Genomic DNA, 27,340 nt, shown 5'->3' with positions numbered 1-27,340 from the left:
AGAGGTGGAGTATAGTAGGTATAGGTGAGTAGAGGAGGAGTATAGTAGGTATAGGTGAGTAGAGGAGGAGTATAGTAGGTATAGGTGAGTAGAGGTGAGAGTATAGTAGGTATAGGTGAGTAGAGGTGAGAGTATAGTAGGTATAGGTGAGTAGAGGTGGAGTATAGTAGGTAGAGGTGAGAGTATAGTAGGTATAGGTGAGTAGAGATGGAGTAAAGGGGAGTATAGGTGAGTAGAGGTGGAGTATAGCAGGTATAGGTGAGTAGAGGCGGAGTATAGCAGGTATAGGTGAGTAGAGGCGGAGTATAGTAGGTATAGGTGATTAGAGGCGGAGTATAGGTGAGTAGAGGCGGAGTATAGTAGGTAGAGATGGAGTATAGTAGGTATAGGTGAGTAGAGGCGGAGTATAGCAGGTATAGGTGAGTAGAGGCGGAGTATAGTAGGTAGAGATGGAGTATAGTAGGTAAAGGTGAGTAGAGGTGAGAGTATAGTAGGTATAGGTGAGCATAGGTGGAGTATAGTAGGTAGAGGTGGAGTATAGTAGGTATAGGTGAGTAGAGGTGGAGTATAGTAGGTATAGGTGAGTAGAGATGGAGTATAGTAGGTATAGGTGAGTAGAGGTGAGAGTATAGTAGGTATAGGTGAGTAGAGGTGAGAGTATAGTAGGTATAGGTGAGTAGGTGCTTGGTTATAGGGAGGGGGGTTAGTAGAGAAATAGTTTTGGAACATTTTGTGGGGGAAGGAGGGGGGGGGGGGTTGTGGTTTAGTAGGATGGATTTGGGGGTAGGGCTCAGGGTTATTGTGGTATAGGATAACGGAGGCTGGATAATTGGATGGATTTGTGACTCCCATGTTCTATCTCCTAGGAAGGATGCGGCAGGCGGATGATGCAGGATGCTGGGTCTAGGTGAGTGTGGTGTCCTTTGGGCGGCACTGGTGTTCTGTGCAGCAGTTAGTCCTGCTTCATGATTGGCTGGGCCCATTCAGTGATTCCGGTCTGTTTTGCTTGTTCAGTCACCAATCCTTCCTGTGACCTCAGTAATGGGATACTGGATTGGTTGATGGGGGGGTTAGACAATCTTGATAATGTCTTATACTCATGGTGTCCATTTTACTGCAGGTTCCTGTTCTGGCAGACGTGACGGTTGGATCTCCAGTCTCGGCAGACCTCTCCGACCAAATCTGAGACATGTGGAGGAGATGCTATGACACATCTGTCAGCTTCCATCCTGTGCACTGATGTTGTACATTATCGGTGAGCTGGCTCTGCTGGCGCCCCCTTGTGGTATCAGTCTGTTAGTAGATTTTCTCTACTTGTCACTCAGTATGGGGTTGTAGTGTATTGCGGGTGCTCCAGTACTCCCATAGTGGAGACCTTTGGTTAGTTGGTTCTGCATTGGATGGATTTGTATTTTTTTTATCTTCCTCCCTCTCGCTTTGTGTGTTTTTTGTGTAAAAGCTATGGCCTGAGTTTTGACCATTTTATCTCTGGACAGGCAGCGTTACAGGCTTGATGTGCGTCCTTCTCATCACAATTAAGTTCCTGTTTGAGCTCAGTTCCCGGGTCCTCACTTTCTGGCACCATGAGGGACGTGAACGTGGGACAGAGCGTACCATCTACAACTATGTACGGGGAAAATACTTGGAGCCCCGCTCCTGTCAGGTCTCCTGGGACTGGAATGAGCCATGTGAGGTTGGACAGCCCCTGGGATTTCGAGTCCATGTAAGAATGAACAGGCCGCATCGTTCAGATTGTGTCTGCGCCTCTGTGTCTGCCCTGACCTCTGCTTCTCTCCACTCCAGCTTTTCTACAGGAATGGTCACCCCTTCCCCATTAGTGGTACCATGTCTCTGCGGGTCCACATTTCACACACAGAACTGTCCCTGGAAGTCCCGGTCACTCTTGAGGTTCTCCAGGATCCCCTGAGAAATGTGGTGAAGGCAGCTTTTACTGTGAGGAAGTCTGGGAGATACCAGATCACGATCAGTGTTGGAGGTCTCAATGTGGGCCATAGTCCATACTACAAGGTCTTCCACCCAGGTAAGAGGCCATAGATGCACGATAAGTTGTTGTTGTGTGTTATGCTTTTTGTCTTCTCACTGCTGTTTTCTCACAGGTGTTGTAGATCCAGCAAAGACACAGATCACCGGCCACTTTTCCACCCTGGTACTCACCTGTGGAGAGCAACACATCCTCCATATTGCTCCGTGTGACCAGTATGGGAATCCCACCAATGATAGTTTGAGAGAGTTGGAGAGCTACACGCTGCCACTTAGTGAGGTGAGCACCCCTCTGTGAAAACATGAACACGGTGATTATTCTGAGTCATTTTGGCTTCCAAAGTGATTTTTTTTTTTTTTCTCGTAGCTCGGTGTTGTGGGAATGGCCGATGGCTGCTGCCAAACCACTGTGTGTAGTGGGAAGCAAAACCGGGTCCTTCTACACCTGACTCTGCTACAGACTGGATGTTTCCAGGCCACCCTGCGCTACCAGGGCCATCCTATCAGCAATGGACACTTCAACATCATTGTTCTAAGTGGTGAGTTCAAGGTTTGGTGATCTTGTGGACGGTCTGTCTGTGTATGAAGGTGTCTGAAAGAAGGACTGTATGATCTGCTCCTAGCACACAATCTGCTTCTAGATGTCTGTTTTCAGGCTAAAAGAGAAGAATGTAAGTGGTCGCTGAAGGTTTTTTTCACAGACATTTTGAGTTTGATTTACTAAAACTGGAGAGTGCAAAATCTGGTGTAGCTGTGCATGGTAGCCAATCGGCTTCTAACTTCAGCTTCCTCAATTAAAGTGATATTAAACGCACGATTTTTGATTTTGCATTTTTCCTTCTATTTCTATATATAAACAATGACACTGTAATTATTTTAATTTAAACAGCACATCTAAGTACCTTTTTCCTAATCTATATACAGCTGTCGCATGACCCAGCTCTCTCCCAGCATGTCTGCAGGGAAACATAAGCAGGATGAGCTTCTAGTCCTCCGCTGCTGGTCACATGTTAAAAAAAAAAAAAAAAGACTTTGCAATACAAGAGGAAAAATAAAATAAATACCAACAAAGGGTTGGGGCTGTGTGTCCCTAGGGGCGTGCTTCTAACTGTGATTGGATGTGGCTTGAGGTGTAAGAACAGAGATCAATGGTCCTACATAGCAGAACCATATGATCTCCATTCTTACACAGGGAAGAATGACAGGCAGCTTTGTTTACATTAGCCGCCTGCCTTTCTCCCGCTGTAACGGACAATCGCAAGTGCCCGGCGGACATCGGGTCTGCCGGGCACACGTTCGGGGGGGGGGTCCGTGAGCGAGCGGGAGCGCGCCCGCACCCTAGAGCCTCACAGGCTAGCGACGTAGACCTACGTCGCTTTGCCTGTGAGAGGCTGACTGCCGATGTAAATCGTTGTTAGGCAGTCGGCAAGTGGTTAAACTGTCATACAAATATATATTTGAAATCAAATCTTTATTATTTGTTTAGGCAGTACCATGGTGTGGGCAGATTTCTGTCAGTCACAGGCTCTGTCACGCCCCTCCAACCTGTGTCTTTGAATAAGAGGAAGGTGAAGCCTCCATCAATCTACATGTAATATCCTACCCCCATTGTGTTTAGCTGGTTAGTGGGCATGGATGAGGAGGGAGGGAGGGAGTGTGCTATCATTTACCACTGTGTATACGCCCACATGTTTGACTCTATAGTCACATAGGCTGCTAAGATGTGATACAGGGGAAATGCGCAGCATAGAAACTCGCTGAAAACTGAGCATGTGCAGAGTTGCCACCACAGCTGCAAAATCCCTAGCTGAATTGGGGACATGGACAGAAGAAGGAGATAGAGAGCAGCAGGATCAACCAGGTTTTTTATTTTGCAGAATACAGAAAGAATCTTTGTGATGGGAGTGCACTATTTACGTTTGATCGGTTGAATGATAAATTTACACTGCCCAATGCTTGCTTTTTCTGATTCCTGCAACTCCAACACGCCTATGCAGCGCAATTTGGGTCCCCCTTGCTTAGATTGGAGCCGGACGATTTGAAGGTTCTCCTCTGGGATGACGCTCTAAAAAAAAAAACACTTTCTGTGATCTACAAGTCACTACTTCCCTCCGTTCACGTGGGACTAGTTGCCCTGCTAACTGCGTGACGTTCAGAGAAGGACTAATGGGCCATACACACTATGAGATTTTCTGAAGACTTTTTCCTTTAGACTTACCAAAACCATATAATATGAGGTCAAACCTAAACACTTTACATTTGTATGCAATCTGGCAGGCCCTTGCACTACATAGAAAAGGTAAATCTGAAGGAAATCTACCAACAAAAGTTGGATAGTGTGTATCCAGCTTTAGACAATGAAGACTGGGAAGATCTCTAGGAGAGCCCATTTCAAGCACTAATATTGACTAAAGACCGACTGATCCAATTTAAAATAATGCACAGAATTTATTTTACACCACAACGACTACATCGTATATATCCTAATTCCTCTTCTTGCTGTTGGAGATGCCCTAGTGACCCTGCTGGATTTGCCCATATCTTTTGGGAGGGCCCTCAGATAAGTAGCTACTGGTGGGAAGTGACCCCGTTTTTATTCACCCTAACTATCATACAGGTCCCTGTAAAAGTGGGTGTTTGCCTCCTGGGGTTAGTTGACTCTCTGGCTGTTAGTAGGGCGATGCGTACTCTCTTGGGTCTCTTTATTATTTAATGCCAGGAAGCCCCTAATCTGCCCTTCTGGAAGTGTTTAATAAAGTTGTACCCCTATATAAGGCTACTTATTCGTCCCTTGGTTGCCCTAGGAAGTTTGAAAAGGTTTGGCACTTGTGGACAGATTCAGAGTGTACAACAGATGATCAGGAGTCCACAGACTGAATTCACCCCCCCCCCCCCCAATAAGGTTTAGTTTATGATATGAACACATTTACTCCTCTGCAGGGACTCTCATTATCTTTGTTCAGGTAGGACTCTAAACACGAGTTAATGTTCTTCTGATATATTATCCTGATGGTTGAGAGGGAACAGGAATTTCTTTAACAGCAAACACACACATCATAGGTTTAACTGGATGGACTGGTCTTTTTTCAACCTCACTAACTATGTAACTATGTAACCCTGGAAGGGATTTTATAAGAGAATGACAGAGTGAGGTGTATGGAAGGTGTGTTGTTTCTTTCCCCCCTTTTGTTTTTTTTTTTTGGGGGGTCCTATAATAGGAGGTGGTATTAATAGTTCTGTGTTTTATGTATTAGCTGGGGAATGCCCAAAGGCTATGTTTTGTACCTAATACATTTAAATTTTTCAATAAAAAGGCATTTTCAAAAAAATAAGGACACTTGCCTGTCCAGGGAGCCCGTGATGTCAGCACCCGAGCTGTTTCTTCCAGGCTGCCCACCGTGTATTTACATTGCTACTTTGACACTACATACCAGCATTATGGCAGCAAACAGTTGCCTTAACCCCGGTATTTTCTTACACGGTGGGTGGTCCGCTTTGGTATAAATGTGGTCCCAGTGGCGGATTCACCACTGGATCACTTTTATGGGAGGTGGGAGAGGTGCCCACCCCCCTCCCGCCGCTTCCCAGGCGTTTTTCCTACTTACCGGAGTGGTCAGCAGCAGGGAAAACTATATCCGATTCCCCCGTGCGGATGGGCAGGAAGTCGATTGAGGGCAAGATGCCCCCCCCCCCACTCAACTCTATGTCCTTGGAGGACTGTCAAACGTCACTTCCGCTCAATGGCTTTAATGGGCCTTTTTTTTTTTCCTTTAATTGTAAATGTGAGATCTGAGGTCTTTTTGACTCCAGATCTCACATTAAAGAGGTCCTGTCCTGCTTATTTCTATTACAAGGGATGTTTACATTCCTTGTAATAGGAATAAAAGTGATAAAACAATTTTTTAAAAGGACAGTGAAAAATAAAGTGAACTTAAAATAAAAAATAAAATAAAGGGACAGTGTAAAAATTAAAAAAGTAAAATAAATAAGAAAAAAAAAATTAAGCATCCGGTCCCTCCGAGCTCGCATACAAAATCGGATGCATACGCAAGTCGCGCCCTCAAATGTAAACGGTGTTCAAACCACACGTGAGGTATCGCGTTAGAGCGAGAGACATAAGTATAGCACTAGACCTCCTCTGTAACTCTAAACTGGTAACCTGTAAGAATTTGTAAAGCGTCTCCTACAAAGATTTTTAGGTAACATAGTTTGTCGCCATTCCATGAGCGTGCGCAATTTTCAAGTATGACATATTCGGTATCAATTTACTCGGCGTAACATTATCTTTCACATTAAAGAAAAACATTTGGCCAACTTTACGGTTTTCTTATTTTTTTAAATCAAAAAGTGTATTTTTTTTTTCAAAAAAAATTGCGTTTGTAAGACCGCTGCTCAAATACGGTGTGACATAAAGTATTGCAGTGATCTCCATTTTATTCTCTATGGTCTCTGCTAAAGAAGAATATAATGTTTGGGGGTTCTAAGTAATTTTCTAGCAAAAAATACTGATTTTAACAAATGTCAGAAATGGGGCTCGTCCTTAAAGTGGTTGTAAACCCACTTTAAAGACCTTTTACCTATAGGTAAGCATATATTAAGGCTTACCTATAGGTGCTATAAATATTTGCTAAACTTGCACCATTTAGGAGATATTTACAGTGCATGCAGCCAATGACGTCATCGGCGCATGCGCTCTGAAGGAACGGCCACCCGTGCCGTTCCTTCAGATCCCTGTGCCGTGAAAGGCGGCTCCCGCGCGCTTGCGCGGGAGTGATGTAATCGCGCCTTTGGCCAATCAGATGGCCGGAGGATGGCCGGCTCTGAAGGAACGGCCACCCGTGCCGTTCCTTCGGAGCCCTGTGCCGTGAAAGGCGGCGCTTGCGCGGGAGTGATGTAATCGCGCCTCCGGCCAATCAGAGGACAGGAAGCAGGACGGCCAGACATGTCGGCCGTCCTGTCGCTGAGTGGGCGGCACTGTCGGGGCTTAAGGTAAGTATTTCATAATGAGCTAGTATGCGATGCATACTAGCTCAATATGCCTTTTGTCTTACAGGGTTTTTTTTTTTTCCTTTTTTTTTTTGGGGGGAGTTTACTTCCTCTTTAAGTGGTTAAATTGGGTGCAGGCGCCAGCATCTTTACTAAGGGAAACTGGCAGTGATGAAGCCTATCTGACTGCTCCTGCCGTCTCCTGGGACCTGTATGTGCCCCAGAAGGCAGCAGGGGGAAGGAGGTACCCCCCCCCCCCAAAAGTGCAAAATGTGCCATTGAAAGGGGGGGGGGGGTGCAAACGAGTGGAGCTTCACTTTGAGCTTTGACAAAAAAAAACCTGGAGGCTGAATGGTTTTTATGCACAGCTACACCCAATTTCGCACTCTCCAGTTTTAGTAGATTAACCCCAATGTTTACTTTTGTCTCATACTGTGTACCTTGCATGTTTAGTTATGTTTTCTGTCCATCACATGTTTTCTCACCCTCGTGCATCATGTTGTGTACGTTCCTTTGCAGATGAGGAAAAAGCCACTGTGGATAACAATGTTTCACGTTCTGGAGTTGGAGTTTTCTTCGAGGGTTACCTCTACCCACCCTCCAGTCCACCCAATGTGTCTGGACAGCAGAGTCCATCATCTGCCAGCCCGAAAGAAGATCAGACCACATCTTGTAATGGGAGCTCCCTGGAAAGAATGAAGAAACCTAAAAAGGTGTACTTTTACATTTCCCCCAAGGTGAGTCCTGCTTGTCTGGTGCAGAGAGCCTCTCCCATCCTGCCAATGACCTTAATATCTGTATGTTCTACTGCAGCAACTGTCGGTAAAAGAATTTTACCTGCGTATTATTCCATGGAGGCTCTTCACTTTCCGAGTATGTCCTGGGACCAAGGTGAGATAGACTTCCTGTGTCCTTCACCTTCATATATTACACCCCCTTATATAGCACCTTGTCTGTCCTGTGTCTCTCACTTCTATGTATCACACATTATTGTATAGCCCTTCTCTGTCTTCTATTACCCCCAATATATATCGCACCTTCCTCTTATGGACCTTTACACCTAGTTCCCAGCCTAATGCTGCTTTTCTTTATACTGTTCTGCTCTTCACAACCTACTTACATTAGTCCAGTGATGGTGAACCTTGGCACCCCAGATGTTTTGGAACTACATTTCCCATGATGCTCATGCACTCTGCAGTGTAGTTGAGCATCATGGGAAATGTAGTTTCAAAACATCTGGGGTGCCAAGGTTCGCCATCACTGCATTAGTCTCTCCTGTCCCCTTGCTAGGCAATTAAGTCTCTGATTAATTCCTTGTGGCTGTATTTTTGTGTGCAGTTTCTATACCTCCCCCCGGACCCTCTGCATGGTCTGCTTTCTCTACAAGTGGACGATGGCCTGCAGCCGCCAATAGAAGTCAGCTGCAAAGACCGCAATATCATGGCTGCCACCTTCACACGTTTCCTTCACCTGAATATCGGTTAGTTTAAACCCATAAATCCCATGCAGATTACTGCAGGGTGATGGAGTGGGATCTTTCCAGGGGGTGTGGAGGGTGTACCATAGAATGGGTGAGGTTTAGAGGGATATACCATGCCTTGTGAGGTATGGGGTTTCGTATACGAGAATGAACCTTTAACTGGCTATGATAGTGGTCTCCAAACTGCGTCCTGGGCCACTGTTTTGAGACCACTATTATAGCCCATTGAAGGTTCATTTTCATACACTAAACCCCATAGTACTTGGGGCACTGTTCCTCCCACTGACATTAACAATAGGACATTATTCCTACCACTGTCACCAACTATGGGGTACTATTCGTCCCACTGTCACCAACTATGGGGCACTATTCCTTCCACTGACATTAACAATGGGACATTATTCCTACCACTGTCACCAACTATGGGGCACTATTCCTTCCACTGACATTAACAATGGGACAATATTCCTCCCACTGTCACCAACTATGGGGTACTATTCCTCCCACTGTCACCAACTATGGGGTAATATTCCTCCCACTGTCACCAACTATGGGGCACTATTCCTTCCACTGACATTAACAATGGGACAATATTCCTCCCACTGTCACCAACTATGGGGTACTATTCCTCCCACTGTCACCAACTATGGGGTACTATTCCTCCCACTGTCACCAACTATGGGGCACTATTCCTTCCACTGACATTAACGATGGGGCGCTGTTCCTCCCACTGTCACCAACGATGGGGCATGTTACTGACCCCAGGACATTTTCTACTCCTACTGACCACAGTCTGGCCCCTAAAGTCTAAAAGATAATAAACTGGTCCTTTGTTTAGAATGTTTGGAGACCCCCCTTGGGCTAGGAGAATGGATAAATAGATTTTGATTCTGATGGAGTCATCTTGTGTCACCTATTCCAGGTGGATCTGAGACATTCCAGGATAAGGTTGCCTTCTTCCAGAAAGAGCTCAAAAATATCCACTGCAAGAAGAACCGCAGCAAGATAATCCTAAGAGTGAACAGACACTCGTTGCTGGAGAGTGTGAGTAGCTGTACACTATCATTGTCTTCTGGGTTGCTGTCCTCCCACCCTTCTGTCTGTTGCTGTGGGGTACAATCCTCCCACCCTTCTGTCTGTTGCTGTGGGGTACAATCCTCACACCCTTCTGTCTGTTGCTGTGGGGTACAATCCTCACACCCTTCTGTCTGTTGCTGTGGAGATGAAGCTGTTTTCTGGATAATCCCTTTCTCTCTTTTCTTCATAGTCTCTTCGAACAACAAGAAACTTCTCTGTATCTGACTGGAGCAAAAACTTTGAAGTGATTTTCCAGGATGAAGAAGGTAGGTTGTGGATGGAGCAGATGATTAAACTCTAATATGCAATGGCATGCTTTTATCTATATCTTATTAATATTGTTTTGTCTGCAGCTCTGGACTGGGGTGGACCACGCAGAGAGTGGTTTGAACTGATCTGTAAAGCTTTATTTGATACAAACAATAAACTCTTCACTCGCTTCAGTGAAAATACCCAGGGCCTGGTAAGTCCTCCCAGCCACATTTATGCCCTTGCACACCCCTCAAATGGCCTGGTTGGTCCTTTTGGCTTCATGTCACCCCGTGCACCCCTTCTGCCAGTGTGACGGTGTGGCTAATGTAAATGAGTAGTTGGGGTCTATGGGAAGATAATCATGTTGTTTCCTCCCCCCTTAAATATGTTTTCCCCGTATTTTCTGTATATTATGTGTTTTAGGTTCACCCCAACCCCTGCAGGCCTCCTGTGCTCCGCATGAAGCTGTATGAGTTTGCTGGCCGGGTGGTCGGGAAGTGCCTGTTTGAATCATGTCAGGGAGGAGGATATGAACAGCTGGTGAGGGCCCGATTCACCCGCTCTTTTCTGGCTCAGATCATCGGACTTCGAATGCACTATAAGGTACAACAAGCATCCAAGGGATCATGTTATGTAGTGGGCGGAATAACCATATAAATTTACTAAAATCATTACTGCACAGGTTGGATAGATTCATTGCATCCATTATATTTACCACACATTTTTAAATATGGTTTCAGTATTGTGACTGGCCACGGAGGGTTCAGGATGGCCATTGCTGGGAAGGAAGAGAGGTCCTAGATGTTTGAGAAGATGAGGCTGGATGTGTGAGGGGACGAGGCTCCCAACTTATAAAGCTGAATTGCAGCAAGGAGGAATATGCCATTCACAATGTCATTCTTTACCTTGTTAACCCCTTAGTGACTAAGGGAAAACCACTACAACATTGGCAAGCTGTACATATCGCAAGTACTTTGTGTATCCAGGTGGATTATGCCTTGTTTTTTCAGGACAAATTGGCCTTTTAAAATGATAATGATATCTCATATTCTCAAAAAAGGCGCTTCTGGAAGAATGGTCAAACATTCCCATAGACACACCTTAAACCCTGTAGCCAGCCTTCCCAGAAGAGTTGAAATTGTTATAGATGCAAAGGGTGGGAAAACTCAATATTGAACCATACAGACTAATACTGAGATGCCATTAAAGTTCATGTAAAGTCAGGCATCCCAATACTTTTGACAATACAGTGTATGTGTATGTCAGTTGTCTGTACCCGTAGTAAGCCCCAGAAACAATGGTGCGCATTTTTTTTTTTTTTTTTTTTTTTTTTTTTTAATTAAGTATACCTTAAACACACTGATACTAATTTTAAAAAATGCCTTTTTTAAAAAAAAAAAAAAAAATCCCTACCCAAGATATGAGCCTGCCCTTTGACCTTAACATTAAAGAGGTTGTAAACCCATACAACTTTTTTTTTGCAACCTGTAAGAGAAACACATAATGAGCTAGTATGCATCGCATACTAGCTCATTATGAAATGCTTACCTAAGAACGAGTCCCCACCGTGCCGCCCGCTTACCTGTATGATGGGCAACATGTCCAGTTGCCCGTCTTCCGGGATCGCGGCATCCAGCCATCTGATTGACCGGAGCCGCGGTGACGTCCTCTCCCGCCAACAGTCACGGCGCGGGTCTCTGAAGAAACGGCACCAGCGGCCGTTCCTTCAGAGCACATGCAGCCAGTGACGTAAGGTAAATATCTCCTAAACGGTACATGTTTAGGAGATATTTACAGTACCTATAGGTAAGCCTTATCATAGGCTTACCTATAGGTAAAAGTGTCAGAGGAGGGTTTACTTCCTCTTTAACTCTGGCACTAGCTTTTTTTTTTTGTTTTTTTTATTATTCTTTTGTTTTTTTTGTTTTTTAATTGCACACTTTTGTTTGTTTACATCTTCCTCCCTTGCTATCTTTCTTTTCATTCAGAGGAGGAAGTAAACCCATGGGCGGGCTCCACAGTGACTGATCACTGTGATAGCCAATCAGAGTCTATCAAAACGATCAGGTGACCCATATTAGTACGAGACCCAGGGCTCCTTGTGAGCGCCTGGTCTGGCCTGGAAGCGAGCTGTGCGGCGTGCTCCTAGTATAAAGAGAGGTATGCATACATGCGGGCCCATGGATAAAGGCCAGAAGGGGTTAAAAAAAAATGCTGCCCATTTATTTTTAAAGTTTATCAGCTGACCCCCAACGTGCCCCTTATTCCTGATTTTTCTCGGTTGTTGACCGAGCGCTGCTGTTTTCTTACAAAGGAATGGCTCCCAGTCGCCTGCCCTCCCATGCATTGTTTGCAGAAAAATTGGCAATGTACTATAAGCACCCTTCCTTCTGTGGGCATGTATGATCTGCACTGCACCTAGTTGTGACCTGCCCACAGGGAAGGAACAGCCCTAATCACTGACTGCACATCTGCCCACCACAGCAGTGAATTCCCATGGTACCATAGGAAATGTAGTTCCAATTCTCATCGCATCCCCTTTCAGAAAGCACATCGGATGTGATGTGTTCTGCCTCCCTAGATCTTCCTCCTGGTGCCTTGGCAAAGTAAATCTGAATGAAGGAGATGTCATGTGAAAAAAAAATAATTTCTCAGTTAGTATTTTTTTTTCAACTTTTTAAAGGCATTTGTATTGTGAATGAGGAAAGGTAGATAAGGGCCAATTCTGTCCAGGATCTTTGAGTTCAGATTTAACAGCCCATTCCATGTGAACCAATATCAATTCCAGGAACCTTTTTTATAAGAAGCTTTGTGTGTAATTTTTAGTACACCTAGTTCTCTCATGGTTTATGTTCTGCCATCCTAGAACATAGTTTATGGCCATTTCAGGTTATTTGGGCTCGGTCTGAATGTTCCTGGTCTGGGTGCCATCTTGGACTGTTATAGTATGCCAGTGACAGTACAGCTTGTGGATGAGAGGCAGTATGGGTGTTATACTGGCATGCTACACACTTTATGATAATAAGCGATCTTCCTTGTTTCTGTATTTTAGTATTTTGAGACCGATGACCCGGATTTCTTCCAGTCCAAGGTTCTCTATCTCCTCACTCATGATGTCACAGATACAGATCTGGTTTTTGCAGAAGAGAAATATGGCCGCGGGGGTCAGCTGGAAAAGGTCAGTGTCTGTTCATGTAGCTTGTATCTGTTGTTCAGCCTGTTTTCTAGTAGTAATCATGTAATGGGGGCCTGGCCTGGTAGGAAATTACTATGCTGGATTAATGTATTCTTGTCCGGATCCCCTTTTTTTTTTTTTTTTTTTATGTTTCTTGTAGGTGGTGGAGCTGATTCCGGGCGGAGCTCAAATTCCTGTCACCAATGAGAACAAGATCTATTATCTAAATCTTTTGGCCCAGCACCGATTATGCAACCAGGTGCGGGAGGAGGTGGAACATTTCCTAAAAGGTAAGGAAATCGGAAACGTGTGGGTGGAAATGTCTTGTTCTGAGGCAGCCGCTAAGTCTGTTTAGGGTAGAGCTATCATGTTCTAAACTCAGCCTTGGGGGGTATCTGTTGGGTGGAGCCATCTTGTTAGAAGGCCATCTCTGTGTGTAAGTTGGAGACGACATGTTCTGAGCTGTTCTTTCTTTTCACAGGGCTGAATGAACTCATCCCAGACAACCTTCTTGGCATCTTTGATGAGAATGAGTTGGAGGTGAGTGTCAGGGGGTCATGCAGTCATGGTGGGGGTAAGTGTCAGGGGGTCACGCAGTCATGGTGGGGGTAAGTGTCAGGGGGTCACCCAGTCATGGTGGGGGTGAGTGTCAGGGGGTCACCCAGTCATGGTGGGGGTGAGTGTCAGGGGGTCACCCAGCCATGGTGGGGGTGAGTGTCAGGGGGTCACCCAGCCATGGTGGGGGTGAGTGTCAGGGGGTCACCCAGCCATGGTGGGGGTGAGTGTCAGGGGGTCACGCAGTTATGGTGGGGGGTGAGTGTCAGGGGTCACGCAGTCATGATGGGGGGTGAGTGTCAGGGGGTCACGCAGTCATGGTGGGGGGTGAGTGTCAGGGGTCACGCAGTCATGGTGGGGGTGAGCGTCAGGGAGTCACGCAGGCATGGAGGGGGGGTGAGTGTCAGGGGGTCACACAGTCATGGTGGAGGTGAGTGTCAGGGGGTCACGCAGCCATGGTGGAGGTGAGTGTCAGGGGGTCACGCAGCCATGGTGGAGGTGAGTGTCAGGGGGTCACGCAGTCATGGGGGGGGGGGGGGGGGGTTAAGTGTCAGGAGGTCATACATTCATTATGGAGGTGAGTGTCAGGAGGGGGTCATGCTGTTGTGGTGAAGGAGAGTGTCAAGGGGCTGTTGTGGTGAAGGAGAGTGTCAGGGGGCTATGCAGTGATGGTAGAGGTGAGTTTCAGAGGGTCATACGATCGTTGTGGATGTATCTAACCATTAAGATGTTTTACAAACTCCCCTTGGGTTGAATTTTCTAAAGTAGATGTCTGTGTAAGTCACCCTCCATATAGAGATCTTTGTGTGCTATTCTTGTATAGCATTTGTTTTGTATCCACCCTCATCTAGAGATCACTTTGTGTGCCCCCCCCCCCCCCCCCCCATTAATAGGTGAAGAGCAACTAAAGATGGCCTCAGACAAGAGGGGTTAGCCTGTGGGTTGTCCTTTTGCATCCAAATACAGGAGAGGCACACTTCCCAAATACCATCCAGGATGCACAATCAGCACCCCAGTTGTAGAAATGGGACTGCACCTTCATCCAGAAGGCTTTTTAAAAGGGGTTACCTGGCCTTTAGCTCTGAGCCCTACTGTCTGAGTGGGAGTCAGGCTCGCATGCCTGACGAAGGGGTCCTGTGCAGCTCCGAAACGTTGCACTATAATTTTCTGATGTGATCTTATTTGGAATAAAGTTTTTGGACTGCTTTTGCAAGATCCTTGGTGTGCTGGCGAAATATGTATCTACTTTTAACCAATCCAGTTGCCAACTGGTGATCGCTTCAGCACCCAGTACACACGAGCCTACAAACCAGGAAGGTGTGCGATAGGAATATGAACTATACAGGCTTTAAAGGCCAACTGGTGCCTACTATAGAAGTAGATAGAGAAGTGTGGGATTCTTCTGATCCTTCCCCAGACCTTCTACATTAATGCAGGAGCTTACTCTGGATGCCTAATTAGTGTCAAGAGCAGGGCCAAAGACATGACATTACTCAAAGGCTAAGCGGGTCAGATACTCCTTGGATGCGGCATCAGCATTCCACACATGCAGAGTGGTGTGCACATTTTACAGATATAAGACCCATGTAAAATGTTTATATGCTTGTAGCAAGCTGATACAACTAAAGCACAAGGCTCCAGACATTTGCTCTATCTGCTGCATAAAACAGAGCCTATCCATCCCTTGTGGCACAGTTTGACAGAAAAATGTTACTGCCAACATGGGACGAAGGGCAACACCAGTTAATTCAAACTGGAATATAAGGAGGGACTTTTAACGGCCTATCTATGAAATTCTGAGAGGTAAGCACACCCTTAAATATTCTAGTGGTGTTCCTGTTAAGGTGGGTCACTAGTGTATCCACAGTGGGAACAGACCACAGTTTAACATATTCCTTCTCAAAGGGGAAAAGTTCAGACACGCTCTCAGGTGGAGGCCAGGACCCTTTAGGGTGCTTCCAGTCTCTTCAGAGATAGAGTGCTGAAGCATGTTTAAAGCCTCTTCATGCTGGGTGTCCAAAGAGCGGAGCACACACAGCCAAATAGTCCGGATTACAGGCGCTGGTTCCTTACGAGGATACACCCATAGGACTTGGATAGTCTCCTCTGAAATGGTGTGACAACCTGTTGCGTCCATTTATTGGTAATGCCGCTATGCTACAAAATCAGCTGGTGCTGATGAGGGTTAGGTGGCCAGAGGTGACTAGGTCACTGTAGGCAGGCATTGGAAATAGACGTGAGATCCACGTGGTGCTTCCTCTAGGCTGATTGGCAGGAAGTGGAGTGCAGAGCTACTTCTTCCAAGGAAAGATTTCAGAGTTTGGTCCCTCAGCGTTATTCCTTAGTATGGTAGAACCAGCGGTGGCAGGAAATTTTGAGGGTGCCCAGTGGTGTAAGCAGGTAACCATCCTAGCTAACAAAATTGTCAATACTTTTATCGGTACCACAAAATGTTAATGATAAAATATCAAATTTCATTTTTACAAAGCAGTTGTGTAGTTTGTTAAAAAAAATATAGAACAAATACAAATAGTAACCTATTACAGATACATCTGTTATCTCATGCAACCATTACATTACATGTTTTCCCCATCAACCTTGTGAAGGATAGGGTGATGGGTTGCTTGATAGTTCTTCAACTCCTTTCATAGGTCAACAGCCCGCGTCGTCGTCGTCGTCGTCGTCATCATCATCCATCCTTCATCATCCATCCTTCATCATCCATCCTTCATCATCCATCCTTCATCATCCTCATTCATTATCCGTTATCTCTATAGTTGTTAATGTATGTCTTCCTGATGAAGCAGGCTGTAGACCCCTTGAAACGTGTTGAAGAACGATCACCATAACCTTTACAGAGATAATGGGGAAAATGTTGTGTTAATGTAATGGTTGCATGAGATAACTACAGATTTATCTGCAAGAGGTTACTATATGTAATTGTTCTTCTTTCCTTTCTTTTAAACAAATCACACGACTGCTTTTTAAACATTTGTGCAAATAGAATCCAGTATTCTTTTATTAACCTGTTTTTGTGGTACTGGAAAAGTCTGGACAGTTTTGTTAGCTACGATGGTTTATTGAGGTTTCATATAGGCTGCAGTGTCAGACAAATCTTTTGTCCAAGATATAGAAGTAGGGACGCACTGATATATCGGCCAAAAATAGGGTTATCAGCATTTTGCCAATAGAAAAAAAAAAAGGTGCTAATAATAGCCATTGAAAAACGATTTTGCTGCGATTTTTTTTTTTTTTTTTTTTTTTTTTTTTTTTTTTTTTTTTTACCACAATTTTCAAAGGCCATGTGACTCAAAAACTGCAGGAAAACACAACACCGGTGCGTTTTTGATGCATTTTTGCCACATTTTCAATGGGGAGGTGCGTTACACCGCAACAGAAGCGCAACAGAACTGTTTGAAGATATACATAGAATTTTAAAAGAATGTATTTTTCTTGAGCTTTTTTTAATGCAAAAGCGCTTCAAAACACCCTCACATTTTTGTAAATATTTTAATATTTTTTCATGTGACAACACTGAAGAAATGACACTTTGCTACAATGTAAAGTAGTGAGTGTACAGCTTGTATAACAGTGTAAATTTGCTGTCCCCTCAAAATAACTCAACACACAGCCATTAATGTCTAAACCACTGGCAACAAAAGTGAGTACACCCCCGAAGTCAAAATGTCCAAATTTGGCCCAAAGTGTCAATATTTTGACTGGCCACCATTATTTCTCTTGGGCATGGAGTTCACCAGAGCTTCACAGGTTGCCACCGGAGTCCTCTTCCACTCCTCCATGACAACATCATGGAGCTGCTGGATGTTAGAGACCTTGCACTCCTCCACCCTCCGTTTGAGAATGCCCAACAGATGCTCAATAGGGTTTAGATCTGGAGGCATGCTTGGTCAGTCCATCACCTTTACCCTCAGCTTCTTTAGCAAGGCAGTGGTCATCTTGGAGATGTGTTTGGGGTCCTTATCATATTGGAATACTGCCCTGCGGCCCAGTCTCCGAAGGGAGGGGTTCATGCTCTGCTTCAGTATGTCACAGTACATGTTGGCATTCATGGTTCCCTCAATGAACTGTAGCTCCCCAGTACCAGCAACACTCATAAAGCCCCAATTTCTTTGGTCGACCGTGGCGAAGCCTGTTCTGAGTGGAACCTGTCCTGTTAAACCGCTGTATGGTCTTGGCTGTCATGCCTCAGCTCAGTTTCAGGGTCTTGGCTTTTTATAGCCTAGTAGGCCATCTTTATGTAGAGCAACCATTCTTTTTTTTTTTTTTTTAAACCCTCAGAGAGTTCTTTGCCATGAGGTGCCATGTTGAACTTCCAGTGACCAGTATGAGAGAGTGAGAGGGATAACACCAAATTTAACACACAACACAAGAAGATGTGTGTGTGTGTGTGTGTGTGTGTATATATATATATATATATATATATATATATATATATATATATATATATATATATATATATATATATGTGTGTGTGTGTGTGTGTGTGTGTGTGTGTGTGTGTGTGTGTGTGTGTGTGTCCATTGCGGTTTCGATTTTTGGTCAAGTGCATCCTGAATTTTCGGTGTCAGTCCAGAATTTTGATTTCTTGCACCACTATATAGAAGGTTTCCTTTTCTTGGGACTCCTTCACATTTTTCTCTTCTTCTCATTTTTTGTATTTTTTTTATTTTTTGTGGTGTGGTGCAAGCAAAGTAGCTCCAAGTGCTTTACCCTGAACATCCTTATTTATGGAGTGCGTCCTCAGAGACATGGTTGCACCATGTTTAGCCCTGGAGCACCTTCCAGGTGTGGACAGGTCTAGAAAGCATCACAACGCAGAGCCCAGTGCCCAAAAGTCTCATTTTAGGAGGGCCCCACACACCCCGTTGAGCAGGGTTCAGAAACGACATGACAAACCTAATAATGAAGAAATGTCACTCTAGATAGCTGCTATGTGGAGACTGGCTGAATTCACAATGTAAGACAAAAACCGTTGCTCCAGGTGATTCTCATGGGCTGAAATGAACAAAATCCTGCTGGGATGCACACCCTGCCACTGCTGCAGATTCCAATTGTAAGACGAGTAGAGGAATGGTCGAACTTCCCATAGGATGCAATCAGAATTTATTAATAAAGTAAAAAAAAGGCACAGGATGTAACAGGCATCATGCAGGAGACAAAAGGATGACGCGTTTCACACGACTAAGCGTGCTTTATGGTTTGATAAAGCGCACTTAGTCGTGTGAAACGTGTCATCCTTGTCCCGACCATTCCTCTACTCTTCTTACAATTGAAGCCACAATGTAAGGCTACTGAGATAAATGTAGCAGAGTTAAAGAAAAGGTGTCCAACCTCCTGGCACACTAAAAACTGAGACATGCTAGGTAGCGGAAGGGTACCCGATAGAATCCCTACCAGCCCCCCCCCCCCCCCCCCCCCCCCCCCCCCCCCCACCCCCCCCCAACCCCCCCCCCCCCCCCTCCACCACTCTAGCAACCTGACTGTATCTGAATCCCTGTCTTACTCAATGGACAAAAAACAATTGAAATTGTTGTATACCTCCACTCTCCCTTTTATATAGGGATTGTGGGGTTGATTTACTAAAGGCAAATAGACTGTGCACTTTGCAAAGTGCAGTTGCTTCAAAGCTTAGTAAATGAGCAGAAGCTCTGCTGACTTCCATCATCCAATCACGTGCAAGCAAAAATGCAGTTTCCTTTTAGTCTATTTGCTTTTAATAAATCAAACCTTGCCAGTTGCCACCCCCCATTGCATATTAATTGTTGCGTGTTCTGAGTATGGGAAACCCTCTCCTTTCTTTCCTCAGCTCCTCATGTGTGGCACCGGGCACATCGCTGTGCAGGACTTCCAGGCCCATGCTGTGGTCATTGGAGGATCTTGGCACTTCAGAGAAAAGGTAAGCACTGTGTGTAATATATCCTTGTGTGCTTTGTTCAGCATCTGTGCCTACTGTCAGCTGAGCTGTGCTGTCATCAGTTTGATTGATCTGGTATGCTTTCTCCGGGCAGGTGATGAGCTGGTTTTGGGCTGTGGTTTCCAGTTTCACACAGGAGGAACTGGCCCGTCTACTACAGTTCACTACAGGATCTTCCCAGCTCCCAACTGGGGGGTTCGCTGCCCTGTGCCCTAGTTTCCAGATCATTGGATCCCCCACCCATGGCACACTACCCACTGCTCACACCTGGTAAGTTCCTGTGCAATCTGACCACTTAAATGGCTCAGTATTCACTGTACAGCACAACAGAATATATCAGAGCTTTTCAAATGTTAAATAATAATAGTGTGTAACTTTGGTGGGGCATTAGTGCACAAGCTCCTCTGGTGCGGAGACTGCTGTGATTGGACTGGTGTTCTCTGCACAGCACTACTGTTACCGTGCATTTTACTACAAGGCAAATAATTTTATGTACATCTATATAATAACCATGTCAGCTCATTGATCTATTTATTGATATATTCTCCTTGATTGCAGCCATGCGTTTCATATAAAGTCCCAATTTCCTTTTTGTTTTTATTTATCTTGTAGTAGGGATGGAGGAATATGACCCTATCCTGTCATTTCCTCAATTAAAGTCCCAATCAATTCCCCCTCTTTCCCAATATAAGACAAAGGTGTGGAGCCAGCCTATAGGACCCATACATAGACTAAGCACCTGTGACAGGGATCTCCAAACATACTAAACAAAGGGCCAGTTTACTGTGCTTCAGACTTTAGAGGGTCAGTGGGAGTAAACCATGTCCCATCTTTGGTACCATGGGAAATGTTAGTCCCCCATCATTGGTGTCATTGGGAGGAATAATGTTCCATTATTTATACCAGTGGAAGGAATAGTGCCTTATCATTGGTGTCAGTGGAAGGAATAGTGCCCTATCATTGGTGTCAGTGGGAGGAATAAAGTCCCATCATTGGTGTCAGTGGGTGGAAAAGTGCCTCCTATTAGTGGGAGGAATAGTGTCCCACCATTGGTGTTAGTGGGGGGGGGGGGGAATAGTGTCCCATTATTGGTGTCAGTGGAAGGAATAGTGTCCCATTATTGGTGTCAGTGGAAGGAGTAGTGTCCCATTATTGGTGTCAATGGAAGGAATAGTGTCCCATTGTTGGTGTCAATGGAAGGAATAGTGTCCCATTGTTGGTGTCAATGGAAGGAATAGTGTCCCATTGTTGGTGTCAATGGAAGGAATAGTGTCCCATTGTTGGTGTCAATGGAAGGAATAGTGTCCCATTGTTGGTGTCAATGGAAGGAATAGTGTCCCATTGTTGGTGTCAATGGAAGGAATAGTGTCCCATCGTTGGTGTCAGTGGAAGGAATAGGGTCCCAAGGGCCAGATAAGGATATGGAAAGGCTGCAGTTTGGAGACCATTAACCTATGACCTAACACATTGGTTATCCTTGTGCATGTCAGGGGTTGAAGAATAATTTTTTTTTTGGGGGGGGGGGGGGGGGTGGGTGTCATCATTTAGGTAGAACTCTAATTTAATGAGCTGTAAAGGTTTCTAAAGCGTTCCCTATTTGAGTGTGGCTATCATAATTTAATTGTACATCACAAGATACAGAGGGCTTCATTTTCCTGATTTTTGCGAGGGAAGTCACATGGATTGTCTAGTCCCCTTTTCTCACCATTGGACCTTAACTTAGTCTTGTCTGTTTTGCAAACCTCTCCTTTTGAACCTCTCAGAGAGATCCCCCCCCCCCCTGTTGCTGCTTACATGCAAGTTTGTCTTTTTAGTTGCCATTACTTTGGCTTGAAAGGTCCCAGAGTTGGCTGTGCTTTCCTGCAAGGGGATATTCTTGGTTCTTCACCAGGATAACGGTGGGTGTTGAGCCCTCTGTCCTCTTTCTTGCCTAAGATGGTTTCCTTGTGTCACCTAAATCAGGAACTTGTGTTGCAATCCCAATGGACCTAAACCTAAGCATCCTTAAGAGAAAGTGTTTCATGCTTTGGATGTCATTCAAGCTGTTTTATCTGGTCTTTTTTTTTTTATATTTAATTTTTTTATTACGTTTTTCAAAAAACTTGATAATACAAAAATGACTTTCTTCAAAAGCATGCAATCACAAAAATACCCCAACAAATCCTCCCCCTCCCCCTTCACTCTTCCATTATTCTTCTAATCCACTGTTGTGCATCCTCCTCTCTTCCTCTGTGCCTATATGTGTTTGTCCCTCTTTCTCCTCTATACCTTCCAGATTCCCGCATATCTGCCAGTCTTCTTAAATTCCTTCAATTTTCTCCATTTATTTGAGAAACTCACTGTCAGCTCCTCCTCCCAACTTCCTAGATATTCCATATTCTATGTATATTCTATTCTTTTAAACCAATCTCTAATTGTGGGGCTTTCCGGATCTAACCATTTTTTTGGGATTGCCCCCTTGGCTGCATTTATCAAGTTTGGTACTATTGTGCTTTTGTATTGTTTTTTTGATTTATCTGATTTGTGAAATAAGCATACCCATGGGTTGTCAATAATATTTTCGTCTGTAATCTCCCCAATGAGTTGTTGCACCTTCTTCCAATCTTCTTGAATCTTTGGACAATCTAACCAAAAGTTACATCCCCTCATACATCCCCAACATAATGAAGACCAGTGGCAGACTGTGTGTTGAGGGTGCAGGGGCGCCGCCCCCCCCCCCTATCCATGCGCCCGGCTCCTCTAATCCACATGCGGGGCGTCGGACGCATGGAGTACAATGGCATTTTTTTTTTTTTTTTTTAGCCATGTGATTAGAGCCAGAGGCTCTCGCAGGCTAAAAAAAATGGTGGCGCCGGGGCGCGGAGCAGTGCGTCCCGAGCCCACCCATTGTGTGACAATAGCGAAAAATTCGCTATTGTCACATGGATCCTCCTCCTGGCCAATCAGGATGCGCGTCCGATATGCGCTTCCTGATTGGCCGAAAGGCAAAAGCCATGCCATTGGCTGGGGACTCTGGGGAGGACGGAGGCGGGAGCCGGGAGGACTGAGGAGTCGCCGCCACGCCAGAGAAGGAAGCCAGCCCGGAGCAGTAGCAGATAGCAGAGCGCAGTACGAGCGAGGAGGTGAAGTGACAGGATGTGATCCTGGCGCACAGGTACCGTGTCCACTTTCTTCTTTCATTCTGGCTGTTCACCTGGTATGACGGAGAGGGGAGTGTAAGCATAGAAGTGGGCACAGAAGCCCTGCGGAACTCTGGACAGGATGAGGGAACACGGCTTGGGAGGGAGGGGGGGATAGGGGGGTGGCGGCGCACTGTGTGGTTTTTGTGAAGCTGCATGCTAATCAGCCTGTATTGCAGAAATGGGTATGAATCCTACCGCCTGGAGAACACGTCCAGATCTTTTGCATGCAGTGCTGTACATTGACCTGTGCCATGCCTGTACCATGACCTGTGCCATGACCTCAAAGTCACGCAATTTTTTTACAGCGTTTTTTGCCGCGAAGCAATACCTATTACATTTTTCTTTTTGCGCGCCCCCCCCCCCCCCCCCCCCAAAATTTTTGAGCATCAGCCGCCACTCATGAAGACTTCTCTGTTTGGCATTTCTGTGCTTTTACCGGTGTTGTATACCATCTCTAGAGACATTTATAGTTCATTTCGATGGGGTTTACGTTGACTGCTAGACTGTGGACAGCGTTCAATATTCTGTCTGCTTCATGTTCTTTTAGTCGTATCCCTATCTCTTTGTTCCATGACTATGAATGGAGGCCTCCTCAGACCTGCTAATTCAGTTAGCATTTTATATATCTGGGATATACAATGTTTTACTTTTATTTGTGGATTACATCGTTTTTCCACAAGATTCATATCTTTTTCAGTTCTAATGGGTCATGGCAGAGACTCCACAAAATGCTTTAACTGGGAATATCTCCATTCATTCAAAGACAGATTCTCTCCGTTATTATTCAGTTTGTTATATGGCCTTATCTTTCCCCCTCGTGTAATGTCTTTTTTTAACTGCGTGTTTTTAATCCAATTACCAAATTGTTTCTCATTCCTGTGTGTAAAATAATTTGTGCCATCTAGTGATATTAGTGGTAAATTATATAACCATTTAACTTGCCTATGTATTGTGTCCCATGTCTTAAAGCGGAGTTCCAGCCTTTTCACTCACCTGTCCCACGGTCCAGGGATGCGGCCGCCCGAAGCCTCGATCCTCTTCCCTCTGGTCTCGGCGGCGCCGGCATCACTGGTGTGGGCACCCGGCTGTGACAGTTTGTGGCTTCACATCCGGGTACGAGCACTGCGCATGCGCGAGTTGCGCTGCGCGTCTTGATTGGCCGGCAATCTTCTGGGACCTCTGACATGTCCCAGAAGATTGCAGGGAGGGGGGAGAGGAGAACTTCAGTTAAGGGCGCCGCGGCGCTCCGAGCGGAAGTGGGAGCGTGTACCTGTCAAAACTAGGTACCCGCTCAAAAAAAATTACATGCCAAATGTGGCATGTCAGGGGGTTATTCCTACCTAAAACGGAAGTTCCACTTTTGGGTGGAACTCCGCTTTAAATACAACTCTGGTATTCATGTGACTCCAAACATTCTTATCTAATTGTGTTCTATTTAACACGGTTTTAATCTTGACCCATTTTTTCGGCCCAACCATGAGAGTGGCCGTCTTGATATTTTTTAAGATCTGCTTTTATCACAATAAGTAGGGGGATGTAATTGGCGTGGTATAAGCTCTTTGTCGGATCGATTTGTTTTATTCCCAGGTATTTTCATTCAGACTTTGCCCATATAAATGGAAACTTCTGCTGCAAAGCTAACGCTTCTGTCTTACTGAGCCCGATGTTCAGAATTTCAGATTTTATTGGGTTAATCTTAAAATTTTGAGAGTTCCCCATATTCTTTTAGTTCTTTTTATTATTTTTGGAAGTGTTATTCTAGGGTTTGTGATGTAAAATAGGATGTCATCAGCATATGCTGCTACATTATGTTCCTCCTCACCCACCATTACTACCCTTCTATTCCGTATGGTGGCTAACAAAGGTTTCAGTGAGAGGACGAACAACAGGGGCGAGAATCGGCATCCCTGTCTTGTCCGTTATTCATTCCAAAGGGAGGTGAAAGATTTCCATTCACTTTTACCATTGCTGTCGGGTTCCTTTTTATAAAGCTTTTATCCATTGGATCATTCTAGGGCCAATTCCCAGGTCTACTCTTGTTTCTAGCATAAAGCCCCAGTCTACCCTGTCAAATGCTTTTTCAGCATCTATTCACAGTAGTAGATCTGTGTTCCTGATGCCTCTGCATTAATGTAATGGGAGTAACGTTCTTATCCCATTATCTTTCCCCTCTCTACCCAGAACAAATCCAGTCTGATCAGTATGTATCCATTCGGGCATCAGATCTTTTAATCTAGTAGCCAATACTTTTGCGTATAGCTTTGTGTCAGAGTTTAATAACGCTATTGGCCTATAACTCGAACACAAGGTTGCATCTTTTCCTTTCTTTGGTATTACCGTTACGAACGCCTGAAGTGATTTTACTTTCATGTCCTTTCCTTCTCCTACATTGGGACTAATATTTCCTTGAATGTCCTATAATATCGAATCGTAAAACCGCCAGGACCAGGGCTTTTCCCAGTCGCTGAGTTTTTCAGTGCCATCTCTATCTCCTCCTGTGATATTGGTGCCTCTAACACTTGTGGTTTTTCCATTGATATTCTAGGTAATTTTGCTTCCTTTTATATATTTTTATATCTTTTGATTTCTTTTTTGTTCTTTTTCTTGTGACCCCTCTTGCCTCGCTGTGTATAGTGTCCCGTAGAAGCTTTGGAATGCTTTGGTTATTCCTGTTGTTAAATATACAATTTCTCCTCTACCATTTTTTATTTTTTCTATGTAATTAACTGACTTTTTAGTCTTCACTATTTTAGCTAAATGTTTCACTGGTTTATTCCCCCATTTATATCTTTCTCTAGCCACTCTATTGAATGCCCGTCTCGTCTCTTCTTCCATTAGTTCTTTTAATTTGTCTCTTTTTACTACTAGCATTTGGTGTATCTCAACTTCGGTTTTCTTTTTATGTTTTTGTTATAACTCGTGTATTTCTGTAAACAATCTATTTTATGTTTAGGCCCCTTTCACACGGGCGTTCCGTATGTCCGTATATCACCCCATCCGTTTGCGGGTGATATACGGACATAATGCATGGCAATGGGATTGCGGATGTCAGTGGATGACCATCCGCTGACATCCGATTTTGCGTCCTTTCCGATCAGTTCCGTTTTTTGGAACGGAACAGAACCCTATTTTTCTTCCGTTTTTAAAAAACGGAAAGGATGCAAAATCGGATGTCAGCGGTGTCATCCGCTGACATCCGCAATCCCCATAGACATGCATTATGTCCGTATATCATCCGCAAACGGATGGGATGATATGCAGACATACGGAGCGGATGACACAAGTGTCATCCATGTCCGTGAAAAAAAAAAAGTGCCGGAGCGGATCGCAATACGGTCCGCTCCGTGTGAAAGAAGCCTTAAGCCTAGTACACACGCAACGATTATCGGCCGACCAATCGTCCGTCTTTTGTCCAGAGTGGTGTTTTGTTGGTTGGAATGTGCGTAGACTGCACACGAATTTTCTCGCCCAACAAAAATCTACTTCAGAAGTGATGTCATGTGTTGGTTTGCTTTCTTTGTGTTCTTTCATCTCTGAGCATGCCCGGACTTGCTCATTAGATTTTTCCCGAAATCTGTACTGACTGCATTTTATAGCCTGCACACCAGATTTTTTTCGGCCGAAAAGTCGGAGTCAGTTGTCGGAAGCACCATACTAACAAGCAGAAAATCGGCAGATCGGTCTCGGGCGAAAATTCCCTGCCGATTTTCGATGCATGTGTACGAGGCTTTAGGGTTCTTTCCTTTTTTTCTTCCTGGAGCCTATCATGATCAACACTCCCCTAATAGATGCCTTATGATACCAGCGTCTGATAAGTCAGGGGTTTCATTGCCTAGGAAAAGAACTGGAACAATATTTCCTATTTTTTTAGCTATTTCAATGTCTTGTATCAGTTCTTCATTAAGTCTCCAAGTGTTTTTTTATATTTTTCTGAGGCCCTATAAATTTTATTTTCATCATTACTGGAGCATGGTCTGATAAGGTCATAGTTCCTATTGAAGTATTCGCTATTGATTCTAGCAACCTTTGCTTAATCATTATATAGTCCAGTCTTGAGTACGTCCCGTGAACGGGGGTTAAAAAAAGGATTAATCCCTCTCCCTAGGGTGCTGGACTCTCCACTAGTTGACTGTGGAATTGTTTTTTCCTCACCATCGGTTGGTGACCTCCTGTGCATGGCAGGTACAATCCAAGAGTGGGTCCAGACAGAAGTTAAAATCTCCTGCCAAAGTCCATATCCCTGTTTTATCTGAAGTCTACAGCTTCGTTTCAAGTCTGACTCAGTGTTTGTACTGCCTGAGAGTCATAAGACTCGGGCTGCTTCTTGGTCGACTGTTTCTAGTTGTTTCTAGTCTAGCTCTTTTCTTAGACTTGTAGCATCCAGGGCAGTCGATGCTTCCTGGGCTATTTAGCATCAAGCTTCTGTTGTTCAGGTTTGTAAAGCTGCTAACTGTTCTTCTCCTCACAAGTTTCATAGTAGACGGTCCCACTTCTGCAGATGCCAGTTTTGGCGTAAAGGTCTTGTAAGCGGCTTTGTAGTGGTCTCCCCTATTCTGCTTTGAGACCTCCCCGGTAGTCCTAAATATGAAGTCATCAGCATCCTGTGATGTACAATTAAGGAATTAGGATTTTTGGTTTACCTAGAAAATCAACCTTATATTTATGACTACTTTGGCTGTGTGAAAGAATTGAACATA

The 27,340-nt window shown here is 44.7% G+C and overlaps 1 protein-coding gene across 2 annotated transcripts in view; it reads left to right on the top strand.

Annotated features, from left to right (window-relative positions):
* The first annotated feature begins 862 nt into the window (after positions 1 to 862).
* AREL1 (apoptosis resistant E3 ubiquitin protein ligase 1) overlaps positions 863 to 27,340 on the top strand; it is a 28,828-nt gene continuing 2,350 nt past the window's right edge. Inside the window, exons 1-18 of one of the 2 annotated variants that reach the window (XM_082242655.1) lie at positions 865 to 907; positions 1,121 to 1,255; positions 1,497 to 1,723; positions 1,804 to 2,041; positions 2,118 to 2,281; positions 2,369 to 2,540; positions 7,507 to 7,724; positions 7,801 to 7,878; positions 8,326 to 8,467; positions 9,390 to 9,511; positions 9,735 to 9,810; positions 9,898 to 10,007; positions 10,220 to 10,399; positions 12,849 to 12,974; positions 13,132 to 13,261; positions 13,453 to 13,511; positions 19,354 to 19,443; positions 19,556 to 19,731. In XM_082242655.1, the coding sequence (XP_082098781.1) occupies positions 1,240 to 1,255; positions 1,497 to 1,723; positions 1,804 to 2,041; positions 2,118 to 2,281; positions 2,369 to 2,540; positions 7,507 to 7,724; positions 7,801 to 7,878; positions 8,326 to 8,467; positions 9,390 to 9,511; positions 9,735 to 9,810; positions 9,898 to 10,007; positions 10,220 to 10,399; positions 12,849 to 12,974; positions 13,132 to 13,261; positions 13,453 to 13,511; positions 19,354 to 19,443; positions 19,556 to 19,731 (2,324 nt within the window). In that variant the 5' untranslated portion in view covers positions 865 to 907; positions 1,121 to 1,239. Of the gene's footprint in view, positions 908 to 1,120; positions 1,256 to 1,496; positions 1,724 to 1,803; positions 2,042 to 2,117; positions 2,282 to 2,368; positions 2,541 to 7,506; positions 7,725 to 7,800; positions 7,879 to 8,325; positions 8,468 to 9,389; positions 9,512 to 9,734; positions 9,811 to 9,897; positions 10,008 to 10,219; positions 10,400 to 12,848; positions 12,975 to 13,131; positions 13,262 to 13,452; positions 13,512 to 19,353; positions 19,444 to 19,555; positions 19,732 to 27,340 lie in introns of both variants that reach the window. The other variant, XM_082242656.1, reaches the window with a different exon arrangement.

Source organism: Pelophylax lessonae, assembly GCF_965119305.1.
Source record: "Pelophylax lessonae genome assembly, chromosome: 13".
Taxonomy (NCBI): Eukaryota; Metazoa; Chordata; class Amphibia; order Anura; family Ranidae; genus Pelophylax; species Pelophylax lessonae.
The sequence above is the reverse complement of the archived record's forward strand: the minus strand, read 5'-3'. Positions and strand labels throughout refer to the sequence as shown.